The sequence below is a fragment of the Diceros bicornis genome, chromosome 40, assembly GCF_020826845.1.
Source record: "Diceros bicornis minor isolate mBicDic1 chromosome 40, mDicBic1.mat.cur, whole genome shotgun sequence".
NCBI classification, from domain to species: Eukaryota; Metazoa; Chordata; class Mammalia; order Perissodactyla; family Rhinocerotidae; genus Diceros; species Diceros bicornis.
The window spans coordinates 15,776,054-15,792,548 of NC_080779.1; the positions used below are offsets into that span (position 1 = coordinate 15,776,054).

Here is a 16,495-nt window from a genome sequence, read left to right on the forward strand (position 1 = left end):
GGACGCCGAGGCGGGATGGCGGCGCCGCGGGGCTGCGCGGACGGGCCCTGCTGCTCCCGCGCCGGCGCGGCGGCCGGCGTGCAGCAGACGCTCGACGAGATGGACTTCGAGAGGGGTGAGGCGGCGCGGCCTGGCCGCCCGGCCGGGAGGCTCCGGCTCTGCCCCGGCCCGCGGGGCGGAGGAGGCGGCCGGGAACCGGGGCCCCGAGGGGAGGCGGCGGGGGGCCGGCCCGCCCGACCCGGGCCTCTGGGCCTGGTGGGGGCGCGGGCGGGCGGTGGGCGCACGGCTGCCGCGTGACGGGGAGCCAGCCGGGGACCCGGCGCGAGCTCGGCCTGTAGAAACGTCGCCTCGCGTGCAGGTGGGGAAACTGAGGCTTTGGTGTCGGTAACTTTCCAAGGGACTGGGCCCCCCCTCACCTGGGGCGACCCCGGGAGACTCAGGCTTGCTCAGGTACCAGAGAGGCGCTGGGCAGCAGAATCTGCTGGGGTGCTGCACCGCCCCGAGGGGACGGAGCTTCAGACCTGGGGGGCTGCGCTGCGAAGGGACTAACACGTGCGGAGCCGCGGCGTGAGCGCCGGTGTGTCGGCAGTGTATGCTTTAGACGTGGCACAGGTGGCCCTCGAGGCGGGTGACGTTCTCCCTACCTCCGGGACCCAGAGGTAGCTCTTTTGCCCCGACTCGACGGGATGATGTCGCCAGTAAGGAACAGAGTCGGGCTGAAAAACGAGTCCCCTCTTCCCGGGAACCTGTGCGTCCTCGGTCAGCGCAGAGGCAGCCCTGCGGTATCAGGGCTGGCCTCGGTCGTCGGGTGGACGCGCCTGCCCTCTGTGCATCCCCGTGTACCTTAGTGTAAGGTGGCTCGTGCGCCTGCCCACTTCCCACCCTGTCGCCTACTGCCGTCCTGCGGGCCACCGAAGTAGTTCCCTCGGGGGCCTTCCTGCTCCACTCCTGCCCGCCTACAGTGTTTTCTACTGACTACACAGAAGCCAGAGTAACCTTTTGCAAGTTTTAAATCAGATAGTTTCATTAAATCCAAATTCCCCGCATGGCCTCAAACCTCTGTGATCGAATCCCTGCCTGTTGCGCTTCCCTGCCCTCATTTTATTTCTCATCCTTTTCTTCCCCCCATCACTGTACTTCAGCAACCCTGGTCTCCTGTTGGTTTCTCAAACATGCAAGATCTCTCCTCACTTAAGGCCACTGTACTTGCTGTCCCATCTCCTTGGAATGAACTTCTTGCAACCTGTAAGCTAGCTAATGCTTTTCCTTCTGGTCTGAGCTTAAATGTCACCTCCTCAAAGAGACCCACCTTGAATACCCCATTCTAGTAATTCTCAACTGGGGGCACTTCTACCCCTTAGGGATGTTTGACAATGTCTAGAGACATTTTTGGTTGTTACAACTGGGAAGGTGCTACAGGCATCTAGAGACCAGGGATGCTGCATACATCCTACAACGCACAGGACAGCTCCCCATAACAAAGAATTATCTGGCCCAAAATGCCAAAGAAATGTTGCCATATCCAAAGTAGGGCCCCTTCCCCTCAGGTTACTCTGATACATCAGCTTGCTTTCATCAAAGCAGTTTTTACAATCTGACAATTATTTTGTGTGTTTACTCGTTTATTATCTATTTCTGGCACATGGGAAAGATCCTTATCTCTTGTCGGTGTATTTTTTTTTTCTTTGGGTCTTCTTTCAGAATTCACTTTCCTTTCTCCTGAAGTGTATTCTTTAATAGTTTTTTTAGTGCACGCACACACACGCACTTACTTGAAAGATAGCTTAGCCAGGTATAAAATTCTATGTTGACAGTTATTTTTTTTCCCTAAATCCTTTGGAAATATTGTTCTGTTATCCTCTTGTATCTGCTACTGCTGTTAAGAATTCTGCTGATAATCTAATTGTTATTCTTCAATGAGTGATGATCTTTTTGGTAACTTCTAAATGTTCTCTATTCTTGATGTTCGGTCATTTCACTATGCTAGATTTGTTTTTATTAATCCTTCTTGGAATTTAATGTGGTTTTTCTTCTGAAAACTCATAGCTGTCTTTACTTTAGAATAGTTCTCAGATGTTCTCTCTTTAAACATTGCCTCTTTCCCATTCTGTCCAGTTTCTGTTTGTTTTTTCATTTTGTTAAGCCCCTATTAGACATATGTTTGTACATTCTGTCTTCCATGTTTCTTTACCTGTCTTTAATATTTTTCTCTTTACCATTCTGCATTTTGTGTGATTTCCAAATCACTAATTCTCTCTTCAGCTGGGTTTGCTTTACTGTTCAACCATCTGTTGCTGTTTTATTTCAAGGATTCTACTTTTTAATTTATTGGCGTTTGTTTCAGATCTGCCTGTTTGTTTTTTTTATTCTTAATGTTCTATTGATTTGTGGATTCTATTCCTTCATCTCTGAACACATTAAAGTTGTTTTAAAGTCTTTTAGATTGTGCTATTATGGCTAATTTTTGAAGCATGCATTTTCCCATTTGTTGTATTTGCTGACTGTCTTACATGGCAGTGGACTTCTTCTTGTTTTGCAACTTTTAATCTTTGAGCTCACGGAGTGAGGGGGGTTCCTCTGAGATTTTCACACATATCTTTGCTGGCTTCTAGAGGCATCCTTACAAGGGCATTTTTTTAAGTTGCCTCTGCCTGGCCCTTATAGGGTTCACTTGTCTGGATCAGTTTTTATGACAGACCCAGATTATGACAGATTCTTAGCTTAGGGGTTTTGCTCCCTAAGGGTAATGTAGATAGAGGTCCCACACCTTCAAGTTGCATAGATCAGGGTACCTGATTTTTTAGATTTGTTCTGCCTTTGCTGTCTTCTCACACCTATTCAAATGGTGCCTTTTCTCATTTCCTTTAGGTTTCTGTTCAGATGTCACCTTATCAGAGATGCTGTCCCTGATCACTGCTTATACTCCTTCTCTGCTTTATTTTTCTTCATAGCACTTAGCACCACCTGACTTATTTCATATATATATATTTTTCTTGTCTGTCTCCTTTAATTAGAATGTATGCTCCATAAGACTGAAAAAGGCAGGGGGGATCTTCTGTTCTCAGCTGACCCCTGGTGCCCAGAACAGTGCCAGTTACATAGTAAGTATTCAGTAAATATTTGCTGAATGAGTGAAGAGCCTGGGCATGGTGGCCTGCTGCTCTTCAGGGCAGCGGAGTGGAGATTTTTCAGTCCCCATTCATCCATTATGTGTGCTTCCTGCCTCCCGTCTTTGTGCACAGAACTTTGCTCTGTCTAGTTCCCTGCCATGCATGGGGGCTGCACCTTTGCTCCAGAGCCTGCTGAGGTGTTCGAGCCAGAGCCCCTGAGATGTGTGTCCAGTTCTGAGGACTCTGGATTCTGCAGATTCAGTGCCTGCTCACCACTTTGGCTGTGGTTTTCACCTTGTTCCGGCACCTAGCACTTTTCCTTTTCTTGTTTTTGAATTTGACTATCTATTCAAACATTTTAAACATTGCTTTATCCAACATTTGTGTGTTTGAAGTGGGAAGAAGGGATACCTGTGTCTGCCCAGTCCTACTGCCTGATTAGACAGGCCCCTTGTCTGTCTTGTTCACAGCTGTGTCACCAGCACCTAGGACAATCCTTGGCACAGAGGAGGTGCTTAGTTACTATTTGTCGAATGAATGAGTTCCTCACGTTATAGATGAGAAAATGGAGTTCAAGACATAAAGGAGGCACTAAAAGTCCCCAGTCATTCAACATTATTCACTACTTTGGTTGTCTTTCCACAGGAATCTGGTCGGCAGCCCTGAATGGAGACCTGGGCCGAGTGAAGTATTTAATCCAGAAGGCAGCGGACCCTAGTCAGCCCGACTCGGCCGGCTACACCGCTCTGGTGAGGAACCCAGAGTCAGGAGAGAGGCTGCAGCTCAGGGAGACCTGCTCTCTGAGGGGGGTTGGCGCTTACCTTCCGTCTCCTCCCTCCTGTTCTCTCCCAGCAGGGTTTCTGTGTTACGCATCATGTGAACCTGGGTTTTTTAAATTAGTGTAAATGCTTGACATCAATTATGACTTCATTTTCATAACAATCCCATGCGGTCAGAATGATTACCATCCCCATTTTCCAGTTGAGGAAACTGATGCTATAAATGAGGAAGCTTGCCCAGGCCACACAGCTAGTGGGGGTGGCGTCTGAGACGATTCCAGGCCTCTCACTCCAGAGCACCTGCTCTCAGCCTTCCACCACCCTTGTCACCTGCCTGGGTTCTGCAGTCTGACTTTGCTCTGTTCCCTGCAGCACTATGCCAGCCGCAATGGGCACTACGCCGTATGCCAGTTCCTGCTGGAAAGTGGGGCTAAGTGTGATGCCCAAACCCACGGGGGTGCCACTGCCCTGCACCGGGCCAGCTACTGTGGCCACACTGACATCGCACGGCTTCTGCTTTCTCATGGGTCCAACCCCAGGTTGGTAGATGACGATGGCATGACCAGTCTACATAAGGTAGGGCCCCTTTCCCCCTTCAGAAACTTTTTTTATTGTCATTATTAAAGTTATAACATGTTCACTGTAGGAAAAAATGGGGAAAACACAAAAGCATAAAGTAGAAAATAAAAATCATTTGATATCTCAGTGCTCACCTGTCATCACTTTACGCTTAATGTCTAATTTTCCAGCTTTTTTCCTGTGCATGTAAATTAGAATTAAATGTGCAGTGTCCTTTTACTTTTCTTTCCCTTAGTGATATGTCATGAATGCCTTTCCATATAATTAGTTTTCTGAAATTTGCACCTACTATCCTGTAGTCCATTTTCCATACTGTAGCCAGAGTAATCATTTAACTAAACGCTTTCTGACTAGAAATACCTACACATGGTAAACATTTTTTTTTTTTTAATTTTTATTTATTTATTTTTCCCCCAAAGCCCCAGTAGATAGTTGTATGTCATAGCTGCACATCCTTCTAGTTGCTGTATGTGGGATGCGGCCTCAGCATGGCCGAAGAAGCGGTGCGTTGGTGCGCGCCCGGGATCCAAACCCGTGCCGCCAGTAGCAGAGCGCGCGCACTTAACCGCTAAGCCACGGGGCCGGCCCGTAAACAGTTTGAAGAGTACAAAACGGTGTACCTTGAAAATGAGTTTCCCTTCCACCCCTGACCCCTAGTCCCTCAGTCTTCTAGGTCACTTCCCTTAAGGCATCCACTTTTACCAATTTCTTATGCATCTTTGAGAAGTGGTTTATGTATATGGCGTGTGTGTGTAAATTTATTCCTCTCTTTTAAAGGAATGGTTTTAAAAAGCAGTTCTGATCATGCCATACCTTAGAGTCCTTCAGAGGTTTTTACCGAGTCCTTAAGCTGGTCTGCAAGGCCCTGTGGGGCTAGCCCTGCCTACCTGTCCAGTTTGTCTTGGGCTCTCATCCTGTCGTCCCCTCCACTCAGGCCCTGCAGTCTTTTTCACTTTCTTGAGCCTACTACTCTGTCACTCCCGGGCCATGTGTAACAAGCTCTTCCTGTCTGGAAGCCTCTCCTCTCCTGTTTTTCATCTGGCTTATTTCTCTCCTTCCTTCTGGACCTCAGCTTCTACATCACACCCTCAGAGAGCTTTCCTATTCCTCAGACATGGGAACTCACCCAACCGTATGCCCCAAAGCACCTGTACTTGACTTTTCTCAACTCTTCTCCCTGAAATTCCCTGTTTGAGCTCTGTCTCTCCCTGGAGAGAGCTGGGACCTGACCTTGTTTACTGTGGGAGCCCCAGCACTGCGCACAGGTGCTCAGTGGGTGTGTGCTGAGTGAACAACTGGAGGTTTCGTTTTGTTTTGCGACCATTGCCAGTTGGAGAGGCAGATTGTTTATTTCTCAAAGGTCTAAGCTGGTGGTGCTCAGATGTTTTACTGCCGCAGCTCGCATGATGGGTGCTTACAGGCAGGACCCCACCATGATATAGCTGGCTGGTGCCCACAGCTTATGGCATTTTCGATGCATCTCTATCCCTTTTTCTCTCATTCAGAGAATGCAAATGTGTGAGAACTGAATTGTTCTTCTTTCTTTTTTTCTAAATAACTATTTGCAAACATTGGCACTTTTTACAAAAAATTATGTGGAATGCATCTCACAACTGCTCACAACATACCACTGCCTGTATTGAGGCAACAAAATTGAGAACTTTGGGTCTGTACTCATTAAGAGGACCTGCTAAATAAAGATTTGGATTCAAATTTGAGATGCTGGTTGCTCCTAATATCAATTTTGATAACTCTCAAAAGCCACTGAGTCTGTCAGTTTGTCTGTTGGGAGGAGTAGGGAATGTAGTGGTATAACATAGTTATCGGGAGTTCGGACTTTGAGGTCAGACAGACCTGATTTAGAATCCCCAGGCTGCCACACTAGTTCTGTGACCTTGAGTGAGTTACTCAACTTCTTGTTTTTTTGAGGAAGAGTGGCCCTGCGCTAACATCTGTTGCCAATCTTCCTCTTTTTCTTTTTTCTCCCCAAAGCCCCAGTACGTAGTTGTATATCATAGTTGTAGAGCTGTAGCTCTTCTATATGGGACGCTGCCTCAGTATGGCTTGATGAGTGGTGAGTAGGTCTGCGCCCAGGATCCGAACCGGCGAAGCCTGGGCCACCAAAGCTGAATGCACGAACTTAACCACTATGCCACTGGGCCAGCCTCAGTTACTCAACTTTTATAAGCCTCGGTTTCTTCATCTGTAAAATGGGAATAATGATAGTTCCTACCTCTGATGGTTATTGTGAAAGTTTAAATAAGAGAGTCTTTGTAAATCACTTAAACTCAGTTATTTTTTGGAGGAGCTAGGTTAGAAATTGACGTCCAGATTGGGATCATCTATCTCAAAGGAGAAGAGAAGAACCTGGGCCCACATTTCTCTGTTCATCTGAAAGTTCCCAGAGGGCAGGGGCTGTGTCTGAGGTATCTTGTGCCCATGGCGCCCAGCACCCTGTAGACGATCTGAATGTTCATAAAAGACATTTAGAGGGGGCCGGCCCAGTGGCGTAGCGGGTTAAGTTCGCGCACTCCACTTTGGTGGCCCAGGGTTCACAGGTTTGGGTCCTGGGCGCGGACCGATACACTGCTTGTCAAGCCCTGCTGTGGCGGCGTCCCATATAAAGTAGAGGAAGTTGGGCACGGATGTTAGCCCAGGGCCAGTTTTCCTCACCAAAAAAAAAAAAAAAAGAGAGATCCAGAGTTCTGTACCTGTCTTTAATGTGCAGGCCTAGACCAAGAAGAACAGCTGCTGAGCAAAGGACTCAAGACAGAAAAACTCAAGCTAGCTGCCAGAAAGGCACTGGAGCACTCCATCAGTCTGTATGCAACCCATTGGGATTCCATAGGAAGTAGGAGAAATCTGCTCAAACAGCCAGAGTCACCATTTCCAGGAGACCTTTTTTAGGACCAAGAGATCCCCAGAAGTGGAGCAAAGAAAGAGCAGGCCCCTGGGGGGTATGGCTTTTGATTCAGGCCTCTCTCCACAGGCTGCTGAAAAGGGTCACGTGGACATTTGCTCCCTCCTGTTGCAACACAGCCCAGCCCTGAAGGCCGTCCGGGATCGGAAGGCACGACTAGCATGCGACCTGCTGCCCTGCAACAGTGACCTGCGGGACCTGCTGGCCAGCTGAATCGCCACCCTTCTGTCTCAGGCTGCCACACAGACTAGCTCTCCAAGCCCTCGCCTTGGTCAGCATGCATGGTGCAAGGTGGGAAACTGAGGCTAGAAGACTCAGGAAGAACCCCATTCTGGCCACTGTGGAAGTGAGGGAGTGGATTTAGTGGGGCTACAAGTGCTTAAGCCTGGACAAATGGTCATATTCTAAATTAGTTCATATGGAAACATCCATTTGGAAAAAGTAAAGTTATATCCTTACCTCATCCCATGCACAAACATAAATTTCAAGTAGATTAAATATCTAAATATAAAAACACAAAACTATGTAAGTATTAGAAGAAACTATGGAAGATATGACAAATTAAAAGCTGCTTTCTAGCCACATGACCTTGGTCCAGATCACTTTCCCGGCGTGTCTCTGTTTCCTCATCTGTAAGATGAGCATGATTACAATGGGCCCTGCCTCCAGGTCAGCGTGGGGATTAAATGAGGGAGGATGTGGAGAGAGTGGCCCTGCACGCAGTGTATCAGAGCACCCACTGCCCCCAGACCTGATCAGCACTCGTTTATACCATAATTTCATTAATTTTAACAATCTGATAAACAAGTGCTATTGCTTTGTTTTATTTTGCATTGCTAATTACTAGTGAGGCTGAACACCTGTCTTCTGTGAACTTCCTGTCCATACCCTTTGCCCATTTAAAATTTTTTTCTTTTTTTGGTTTATAGTTGTTGTTTATGTATTCTGGATATTGATCCTTTGCGTTATATATATATATATATATATTTTTTTTTTTTTCTGTCATGCTGTCATTTAACTTTGTTGGTATCTGTTCATGGAAATGGTACAGCCACTGTAGATGGCAGTTTGGCAGTATCTGTTAAAATTTAAATAATCAGGGCTAATGTTTTTATTTCTCTGTAGTTACCTAAAGAAGTATTTATCCACGTATGCAAAGATTTATTTACAAGGGCATTCACAATGATGTGCATTGGAGCGTGGGGTGTAATGTAAAACAAATGGAGGTAACCTAAGTGCACCCTAACTGGGGAATGGTTAAATTCTGGTACACACATCACTGCATGCAACGCGGCGGAGGGCAGTGTATGCTGTTGTGGAAAGAGTGCCGAGTCGTCGTCATTGTGACGCCTCCTAAAACAAAATATGTCTGTAGAAATATGTGTGTATGTACACAAAACATACGGGAAAAAAGTAAAGAGGACATCAATTACACTGGTCCCCAGGGTCTCCTCTGGGCCACTGACGAGAGTGGTTAGTCAAGCAGGTCTTGAGCTGTATTTGCTACATTAGGATTTTTTACAAGGGGTAAATTTTTTTAATAAGTCAATAGCAATAATAAGTTAATACCAATTAATTTCATGTGGGAGAAACTAGTTTTCTGCTGAGAATTTCAGTCAAGCCTGTTGATGCAAATGCCCCTGTCCTGGAACATTGAAGGAGAGGAGTTTTTGTGGCGACAGTGGACGCCTGAGCTAAAGTCTGACTTTTTCTTGTCTGTTTGCCCTCACTCTGGTCTAGGTGACTCTTTGCCTCATAACCAAAGGCAGGAAGTCACCTTTGACAAAAACACCTTGGAGCATAAGGACTGAGTTTCTTTAAAGAGCTCTGGGTTCCCCAGGTCTCAAAACTTGGAAGTATTTACAAGAAGCCAGCTGTGGGTGGGACCATTTGCAGCCCTTTGAGGCCTTGGATTGAACTTGACCCGTAGTCCTCGCTCCTTGTTCTGGTCGTCTCTGCTCAGGTTGCTCCAATTCTGGAGTTTTATTTACTAGCTATCAGATTTCCTTTCAAAGGTCAAGGCAGAGTTCAAGGCACAGCTGGGTTAAGGGCGGGCTTGGCGTCTTAACGGGAGAATTAGCAAGTTTGACTTGGGTGGTTTAAGACAGATTGCTCTGCGACTGGGTTAATGGTTAACACTCCGTACTTAGACCTGGAGCGGATCCCAATCTCACCTTCCCTGTGGAAGGGCACACTCCCTGCCCAGGAGAGCGCCTGGTGGGGGACCTCCATTTGGGGCATGGAATACTTTTCAAGAGGCATGAGGTGCTGATGACAGGCTGGTCTTGGCTCCTGATGGTGGTGTAGCTTTACATGTTGGCTCCTGGAGTGGTGAGGGAGAAGAAACAGGACGTGTGCAGGAGAAGCAGGGGTCTGGGGAAGGAACCACCAAGAGTCGGGAGGGCAGCCTTGAAACTGGCTGGGAGTTGGGAAATCACTTGATGCCTGATTTCCTCACGTAGGTGCTGTGAGGATTCCTCTGTGAGGAAGGTGCACCTCCTGGGCCTGTCTTTGCCAAGGTCCTCTTCAGGATTCTGGCCTGCTTTTGCTAGGGCCGTCAGGCTGGGTCTTTCAGGGTCTCAGGCAGCAAGACTTACAGCAACATGGAGGCTCATGCTCGACTCTTTATCACGAGTGGCATCTAGACAGAGAGTGGGAAATATTCCCCCTGAAGCTGGGCTAGTGGTCCAGGTACCCCAGGACATGGTTTATTGGTTGAATTACCCCTGAGTAGATGTGGAGGATGGCACAGGTGCAGGAGAGTGGGTGTCTGAGGATACAACTGACTCAGCTCAAAACAGCCTTTCTCCTGCCTGCAGCGGGCTGCACGCTCACACTGGTATTTTGGTTAGTGTTACAGAGCCACAGAGTTATCTGGCCCAGGCGCAAGCTCTGCCCTGCCTCGCCCCTCAGAGACGGCTCTCCTATAAAAGGGCTGAGCAGCGCAGCCCTTCTCACTGGGGGTGTGAGGAGTGGGGGGACTATGGACTTCATCAGCATCCAGCAGTTGGTAAGGACGTGGGGCAGAGGGGTGGGAGGCCAGGCAATCCTCTCAGCAGAATGAGGAGGTCTGGCTAGAGGAGGGCAGGCAGCTGTTTTCTGTGGCCTGAGGATCATGTCTTAGGAGCAGAAACTTGCAGTTCTTTTCTGGTCTGTCTGCCCAGTTCTCATGGGAGGTGGTGAGGAGGTTAGGGAGCAAGAGAGGGGCACTAAATGGAAAGAGGTCAGGTGATGGTGGACATGAAAATCCTGGAGTTTAGTGAGTTTTGCCCCGGACTGTGATGGCAACAGAGGAACAGGAAATGGACGGCCTTAGAAGACATGAGCATAGCTGGCGTGTTGGTTAGCTCAGTTGCTCTGGAAACGGTCCAGGGGGTCTGGCAGCCTTGGTTGGGGAGGGGGGAGAAGGGGGCTCTTGAGTTCCCTGGGCGGTGAGAGAAACAGTGACACTAGTGACACTTTGGGATGTCTGTTTTGGTGAGGTGGGACATGGAGGGTAGTGAGGCCCAGGAGGTCACATTGTCTCACAAGCCCCACCGTGGGCCAGGGTCGCAGCTGGCCCCAGCCTGGCACAGCCTCTGCCGGGAGGCAGGTGGCAGGGCCTGAGAAGTGTTAGGTTGCCAGAGCTTGCTTTAGAGGAAATATAGTTCTCTGTGGCTGGAAGCCATAGGCCTTGCCATCCTATCATTCCAACCTTTTCTCTCCCCCTAACATGCTTACTCCCCAATGCTCCCCAGCTCCTGAACTCCTGGGGGTGGGGGAGGAAGAAAAGAACAAGTCCCATAACTCATTTATCTTCACAGCTCCATGAGGTAAGTGCTAGTTTTACCCCATTTTACTGATGAAGAAACAGCTTTAGGAAGAGCCAAGATTTGAACCCAGGAATTCAGAATTTTACCCAGGAGGCCTCTCCTCAGTCCCTCTGAGCTTGGGGTCAGGTGGCAATATGGCGTTATCTGGTAGGAATGTAAGGACAACGACCCAGGAGGGAAGCTGAGGTGTCATCTGCCCTGATCTTACCTGGACACAAGCCTGGCAGTATAAATAGATGTGCTGTCATGCCCCTGACCTTGTGATCCTGCTGACTGGACAGAGCAGGCAGCAGTCAGCTACCCCCCTGGGCCTTGGGCGACACTACAGTTGGTGAGAGCCAGCAACAGCCACAGGGATTGGGGAGCATGCCAATGTTCCAGTCCGCTGGGAAGCTTTGAGAAGGGTCAGGCCAGCTCTCAGATCCAAAATACTAATCTTTGTAGATCAGCTCTTGTCAGGGTCTGCATAGCTATATTTTCTGAGGGCTTCTCCTAATTCTTCTGATTCTTTATCCTTATCCTGTTCCTGTAGGTAAGTGGACAGAGAGTCGAAAGGAAAGTGTTGGGATGTGGACATGGAGTTCCTGATCCTGGAGGCTGGCCTAGTGACTGGAGTCTGGGACCCCAAGAGGCTGTGGCCCGGGAAAAGTGGAGACTGGAAGAAGAGAAGAAGAAGAGAGTGAGTGATGCTGGGGTGGCAGGGGCTAGTCTGGTGTGGGCAGGCTCTGAGAAGCGAAGGCCTTGGAGAGCCAGGGACTCAAGGTCTGAGAGACACCTGAGCGGCTGGCGTGTCTCCTGTGGGCAGGGAAGACGAGGATTAGAATAACCAAGAGCCTGCCCCCAAGGCTCCCATGACAGTGGCTGATGGCTGGCATGGGCTTGCCTTCTGCCCCCTTTCTGCCCCAGCTTGAAAGATTTAACAGTTCCCGACTTAATTTGGAGAATCTGGCTGACTTGGAAAACTTGGTTCAAAGACGGAGAGAAAAGCGACTGAAACGCCGAGTCCCCCCCAGGGCACCTGAGCCCGAGGTTAAGGTGAGTGACAAGTTGGGGGCGCACACCCCCAGGGCCAGAGTTCATGAGGAAGAGCTTCCTGGCCCCTCACTGCCGGCCACCACCACACAGCCAGTGCCTGACAAGCCCGACAAAATCCATTCTGGAGCTGCCACCACCCGTCCCTGCCCCCCAGTGTTTGTTTGCTGGGCCAGCCAGAACCAAGTCCCACAAACTGGGGGGCCTAAACAACAGAAATTTATCGTCTCACAGGCTAGACGTCCAAGATCAAGGAGTCAGCAGGGTGGTTCCCTCTGAGGGCCGTGGGGAGAATCTGTCCCCGCCTCTCCCCCAGCCCCTGGCGGTTGGTGGCAATCTTTGGTGTGCCTTGGCTTTTGGACGCATCACCCCAACCTTTGCCTCTGGTTCGCATGGAGTTCTCCGTATGCTTGCCTGTGTCCAAATGGCCCCTTTCCAGAAGGACACCGGTCCTATTGGATTAGCGCCCACCCTACTCTAGTATGACCTCATCTTTAATAAAAGCTGCAATGACCCTATTTCCAAATAAGGTCACATTCTGAGGTCCTGGGGTTAGGATTTCAACGTACGAACTTTGAGGGGACGCAAGTCAACCAGTAACACCCCACACCCAATGCCTATTCAATCGGAGTCTCCTGGAGGTGGGCTTTTAAAATATTATTTGTAGAAGCTGACAGCATGCTGTCCTCAGCCAACTCTTTGGGGACCATGTTGCTAGACTGGAGAAGCTGTGATGTCCTAGAGGCTACAGTTTTGGGGAGTGACTGGGTCTTGTCCTTCAACTCATCCAGGGGCAGCCCCAGGCCCGGCTGGAGCCTGTGGACCTGGAGATGTTCCTGAAGGCAGCTGCTGAGAACCAGGAGGCCCTGATTGACAAGTACCTGACAGACGGAGGGGACCCCGATGCCCACGACAAGGTAGCGAGGGTGGGGCGAATCGGACTGCAGCATCAGCAGCTGCAGGGGTGCTGTCTTCAGTGTGTTCTAGTTTTATGGGGCTTTTCTGTTTTATGGGGCACGAACTCGGTGGTGCTTCCTGAGCCAGGAGGGAGAGGCCCTTCGCATGATGGGCAAGCAGGCAGCTCTGTTCAGGGAATCCAGCACTGGGAACAGGGTCGGGGGGACCTCTAGGGAGTGGCCACACGCGTTCTGCCTGATCTCCTGTCTCCACGCCCAGCTCCACCGCACGGCCTTGCACTGGGCCTGTCTGAAGGGTCACAGCCAGCTTGTGAACAAGCTGTTGGAGGCAGGTGCCACTGTGGACGCTCGGGACTTGGTGAGAACCGGGGAAGGCCCATCCTCACAGCAGACCCCTGCCTAGCAGCCCAGCACGTCAGTGTTCCTGTGCTGTTTTTGTTTTGCAGCTGGAGAGGACACCCGTGTTCTGGGCCTGCCGTGGAGGACACCTCGACATCCTCAAACAGCTGCTTAACCAGGGAGCCCAGGTCAATGTTCAGGACAAGGTGAGGGGCGCTCCGCTGTGGGGTGGCCTGTTAGGAAGAGCAGGTGAGCGGGCACAGCAGCTGAGGCTGTTCCTGGAGAAGAGAAAGCAGAGCCCTCTGCAGTTGGGATGAGGCCTCGCCACGCTGGAGCGACACTAATGCTTACTCGCTCCCTTAGATCTGGAGCACCCCCCTGCACGTGGCCGTGCGCACAGGGCACTGTGACTGTCTGGAGCACCTCATCGCGTGTGGAGCCCACGTTGACGCACAGGACAAGGTAGGTGCTTGGTCTTTCCAGCTTGGGGCAGCTCCACTGGGGGACAGTGACTGAGGGAGCCTGAACTCAGTGACGGTACTGCTGACCTGATCCTTCTGGGGATGGGGAGGTCGGGAGGATGACGTCCACTTTCCTGACAGGAAGGGGACACAGGTCTACACGAGGCCGTGCGGCATGGCCGCTACAAAGCCATGAAGTTGCTGCTGCTCTACGGAGCCAAGCTGGGCATGCAGAATGTGGTGAGTACGAGCAGGGCCAAGGCCCTGGCCCCTGGGCCGAGGGTGAGTGGAGTTCCTAAGAGGAAAGAAAGGACTGACCCTGCATCCTTGTTCCCAGGCTTCAATGACCCCAGTGCAGCTGGCACGAGACTGGCAGCGGGGCATCCAGGAAGCACTAGAGGCCCATGTTGGGCACCCCCGTACCCGGTGCTAATGACGGCAGCAGACCTGCGGGTCACTCCAGCCACCATTCCATCCCCTTCTCCTCCTCCCCTCCTCACGCCACTCAAGCACCTGTACCCATGTGTGGTCCTTACCTCTCAGTCCTGATTCCTCTTGCGGTGGTTTCCTCAGTCCTCCAGGGCAGCCCTGTCAGGACTGAGGAGCAGCACCGAATCCGGCAGGTAGATCAAGCAGACCTCCCTGGCTTCAGGTCTCAGGGGTGGCCCGTTCCCTGCCAGGGCACAAGCTAGGAAGGGCTGACACAGAGGACCATGGGTAAGCAGGAAACAAAGTGGGTCCACACGAGACACCATGCGAGTGGGAGCCCAGGATGGAGCAGAAAATGACAAGTCCTAAGCCTCGAGCTGCCCAGGGCTGGGTGCTAGAGCTCCTTGGTGTTCACTGACCCTCAGTCTAGGAGACTGGTTACGTCCCTGCCCTTCACAAGGGCCAGTCTCCCGTCGGGTGGTGCTTCAGCACATGGCCAGCAGCCGCCATCCAGGCCACACAGATGCCGGGCATTTCTGCAGCTGCCCCATGCCCTTGGGCGGGGTTTCTCCAGGGGACTTCATTCCTATCAGCAGCAACCCTGATAGTGTCTGGAGCGGCTCTAGACAACTTTGGTCTTGGGGACTCTGGAGTTGGGCCTGGCGGTCTGGAGGGGGCTGCTCAGCAGGTTTGAGGCCCCACTGCAGCAGAAGTCCAGGACCAAACTGGTTGCCCTAGAGGCCCCAAGACTGATGAGCTAGAGCTAGTACTTATCTTAGGGAAACCCCATGCCCACTGTCCAAAGGCTTTGTTCAGGCCTGCCTGCTGCACGCCAGTTGCCGGCTGGTGGCTCTCCTTGTGGGGTGAAGCGCCGGGGTGCTAGGGATTGCTTGTGGCCCACTCAACTTTTGGGGCGGTGGCCCGTAACCCTACTGTGCCGCAGGCGCTGCCGCTGCTGCTGCCCTGGTACTGCAGCTCTTGCCTGGACCCCGCGGCTGCTCCTGCTCTGCTTTATCCTCCCTCAGAAGCAGGACACTGAGGAGCTCAGAGCCCAGCCCGAGGGGAAGCAAGGAGGGCGAGGAGCACACCTCCTCCTGTCCTCGTCTGCTAGCTGGTGGTAGATTTAGGACCCCACTTCCTCCTGTCCTCGTCTGCTAGCTGGTGGTAGATTTAGGACCCCACTTAACACCAGCTCTCCTAAAGGCTCCTTCCTCTCCCCCGTCCTTCCTGTTTCCAGTCGCACTGGTGTAGACCTGTACTACTGGTGGGGCTGGGTCCTTAAATGGCAGAAAGTGAATCTTTAAAGAACTCTGCCCTAAATTGAGAACCACAGGCTGAGGGATGGGCTACAAGATGAAGGTTAGCCTCCCTCACACCAGGTTCCTGGCTTGACATCCATTTTGCAGCAGTTATTTTTAGTCTAACTTCTCAGGCCCAGAACAAGGCAGTTCTTACTGTGTGACAAGCTGACAAGAGCCCCACACCAGGGGCTGCTCTCCTTCCTTCATGTGGGCAGCTCCTGCCCTGTGGTGACAGAGCCAGTGTTCACCCAGACACTGAGGCCATGGGAGAGACAGGTATTCAAGTTCATAGAGAAGACGACTCCCCGTACAGAAAATGGGGGCACTTAAGCGACTGACAAAAATACCTTTTTATACACATCAGTATTTTTTGTTCATTAAAATTGGTTGATTATCCATCATAGCCTAGTCGTGTGTTCCGGGCTAGGGGGGGCCCGTTCATTAGCCCCAGGGCCTTGTCTTCCCTGGCGGCAAAGCTCAAGTGTCAACCACGCCGGCCTGACAGCAAGCTAGGCCCCTAAGTGCAAAATGTGCGGTCCCAGCACTTGGCTCTTATGCTCAAGGCATCTCTGCTCATTGATGGACAAGTTCAAAGAGCAGTGGTTCTCAGCCTTGGCTGCTTATTAGAATCACGAGGGAGGATTTTAGAAGTCCTGGTGTCTAGACCAATTAAAGCAGAATCCCTAGAGTGGGAACCAGGTATCAGTGTTATCATGCAGACAACATGCTTGTCTATATAGCAAATCCTAAGGAATCAAATCCTAAGGAATCTAAACACCTACAAGTTTGGCCAGATCTCAGGATCCCAGATAGACA

General features: G+C 50.8%; 2 protein-coding genes across 4 annotated transcripts; both read left to right on the forward strand.

The window, feature by feature from the left end:
- ANKRD39 (ankyrin repeat domain 39) lies at window positions 1-11,807 on the forward strand. 3 transcript variants are annotated; one of them, XR_009217261.1, is made up of 5 exons: window positions 1-115; window positions 3,756-3,859; window positions 4,262-4,465; window positions 7,458-7,679; window positions 11,733-11,807. XR_009217261.1 is itself a non-coding variant. In XM_058534521.1 (4 exons), the coding sequence occupies exons 1-4, from the start codon at window positions 16-18 to the stop codon at window positions 7,599-7,601; spliced, it is 552 nt and encodes a 183-aa protein (XP_058390504.1). In that variant the 5' UTR covers window positions 1-15; the 3' UTR covers window positions 7,602-8,489. The 3 variants fall into 3 exon arrangements, 2 of the variants coding, with proteins under 2 accessions (XP_058390504.1, XP_058390505.1); XM_058534521.1 differs by lacking the exon at window positions 11,733-11,807 and having other exon boundaries at window positions 7,458-8,489; XM_058534522.1 differs by lacking the exons at window positions 7,458-7,679; window positions 11,733-11,807 and adding an exon at window positions 7,197-7,451 and having other exon boundaries at window positions 4,262-4,428.
- Window positions 10,372-15,508, forward strand: ANKRD23 (ankyrin repeat domain 23). The gene is made up of 9 exons (XM_058534639.1): window positions 10,372-10,398; window positions 11,733-11,879; window positions 12,107-12,235; window positions 13,024-13,149; window positions 13,409-13,507; window positions 13,596-13,694; window positions 13,852-13,950; window positions 14,091-14,189; window positions 14,287-15,508. Exons 1-9 carry the CDS (start codon window positions 10,372-10,374, stop codon window positions 14,380-14,382), a joined length of 921 nt encoding a protein of 306 aa, XP_058390622.1. The 3' UTR covers window positions 14,383-15,508.
- Window positions 15,509-16,495: the final 987 nt, after the last annotated feature.

Excerpts from the sequence above, each read along its gene's own strand:
- ANKRD23 (XM_058534639.1), top strand. The coding sequence starts at position 10,372 with ATGGACTTCATCAGCATCCAGCAGTTG. Across the intron at positions 11,880-12,106 it reads AAGAAGAGAAGAAGAAGAGA|CTTGAAAGATTTAACAGTTC; the intron begins GTGAGTGATGCT and ends TTTCTGCCCCAG. Across the intron at positions 14,190-14,286 it reads AGCTGGGCATGCAGAATGTG|GCTTCAATGACCCCAGTGCA; the intron begins GTGAGTACGAGC and ends CCTTGTTCCCAG.
- ANKRD39 (XM_058534521.1), top strand. The coding sequence starts at position 16 with ATGGCGGCGCCGCGGGGCTGCGCGGACGGGCCCTGCTGCTCCCGCGCC. Across the intron at positions 116-3,755 it reads CGAGATGGACTTCGAGAGGG|GAATCTGGTCGGCAGCCCTG; the intron begins GTGAGGCGGCGC and ends GTCTTTCCACAG. Across the intron at positions 3,860-4,261 it reads CGGCCGGCTACACCGCTCTG|CACTATGCCAGCCGCAATGG; the intron begins GTGAGGAACCCA and ends TGTTCCCTGCAG.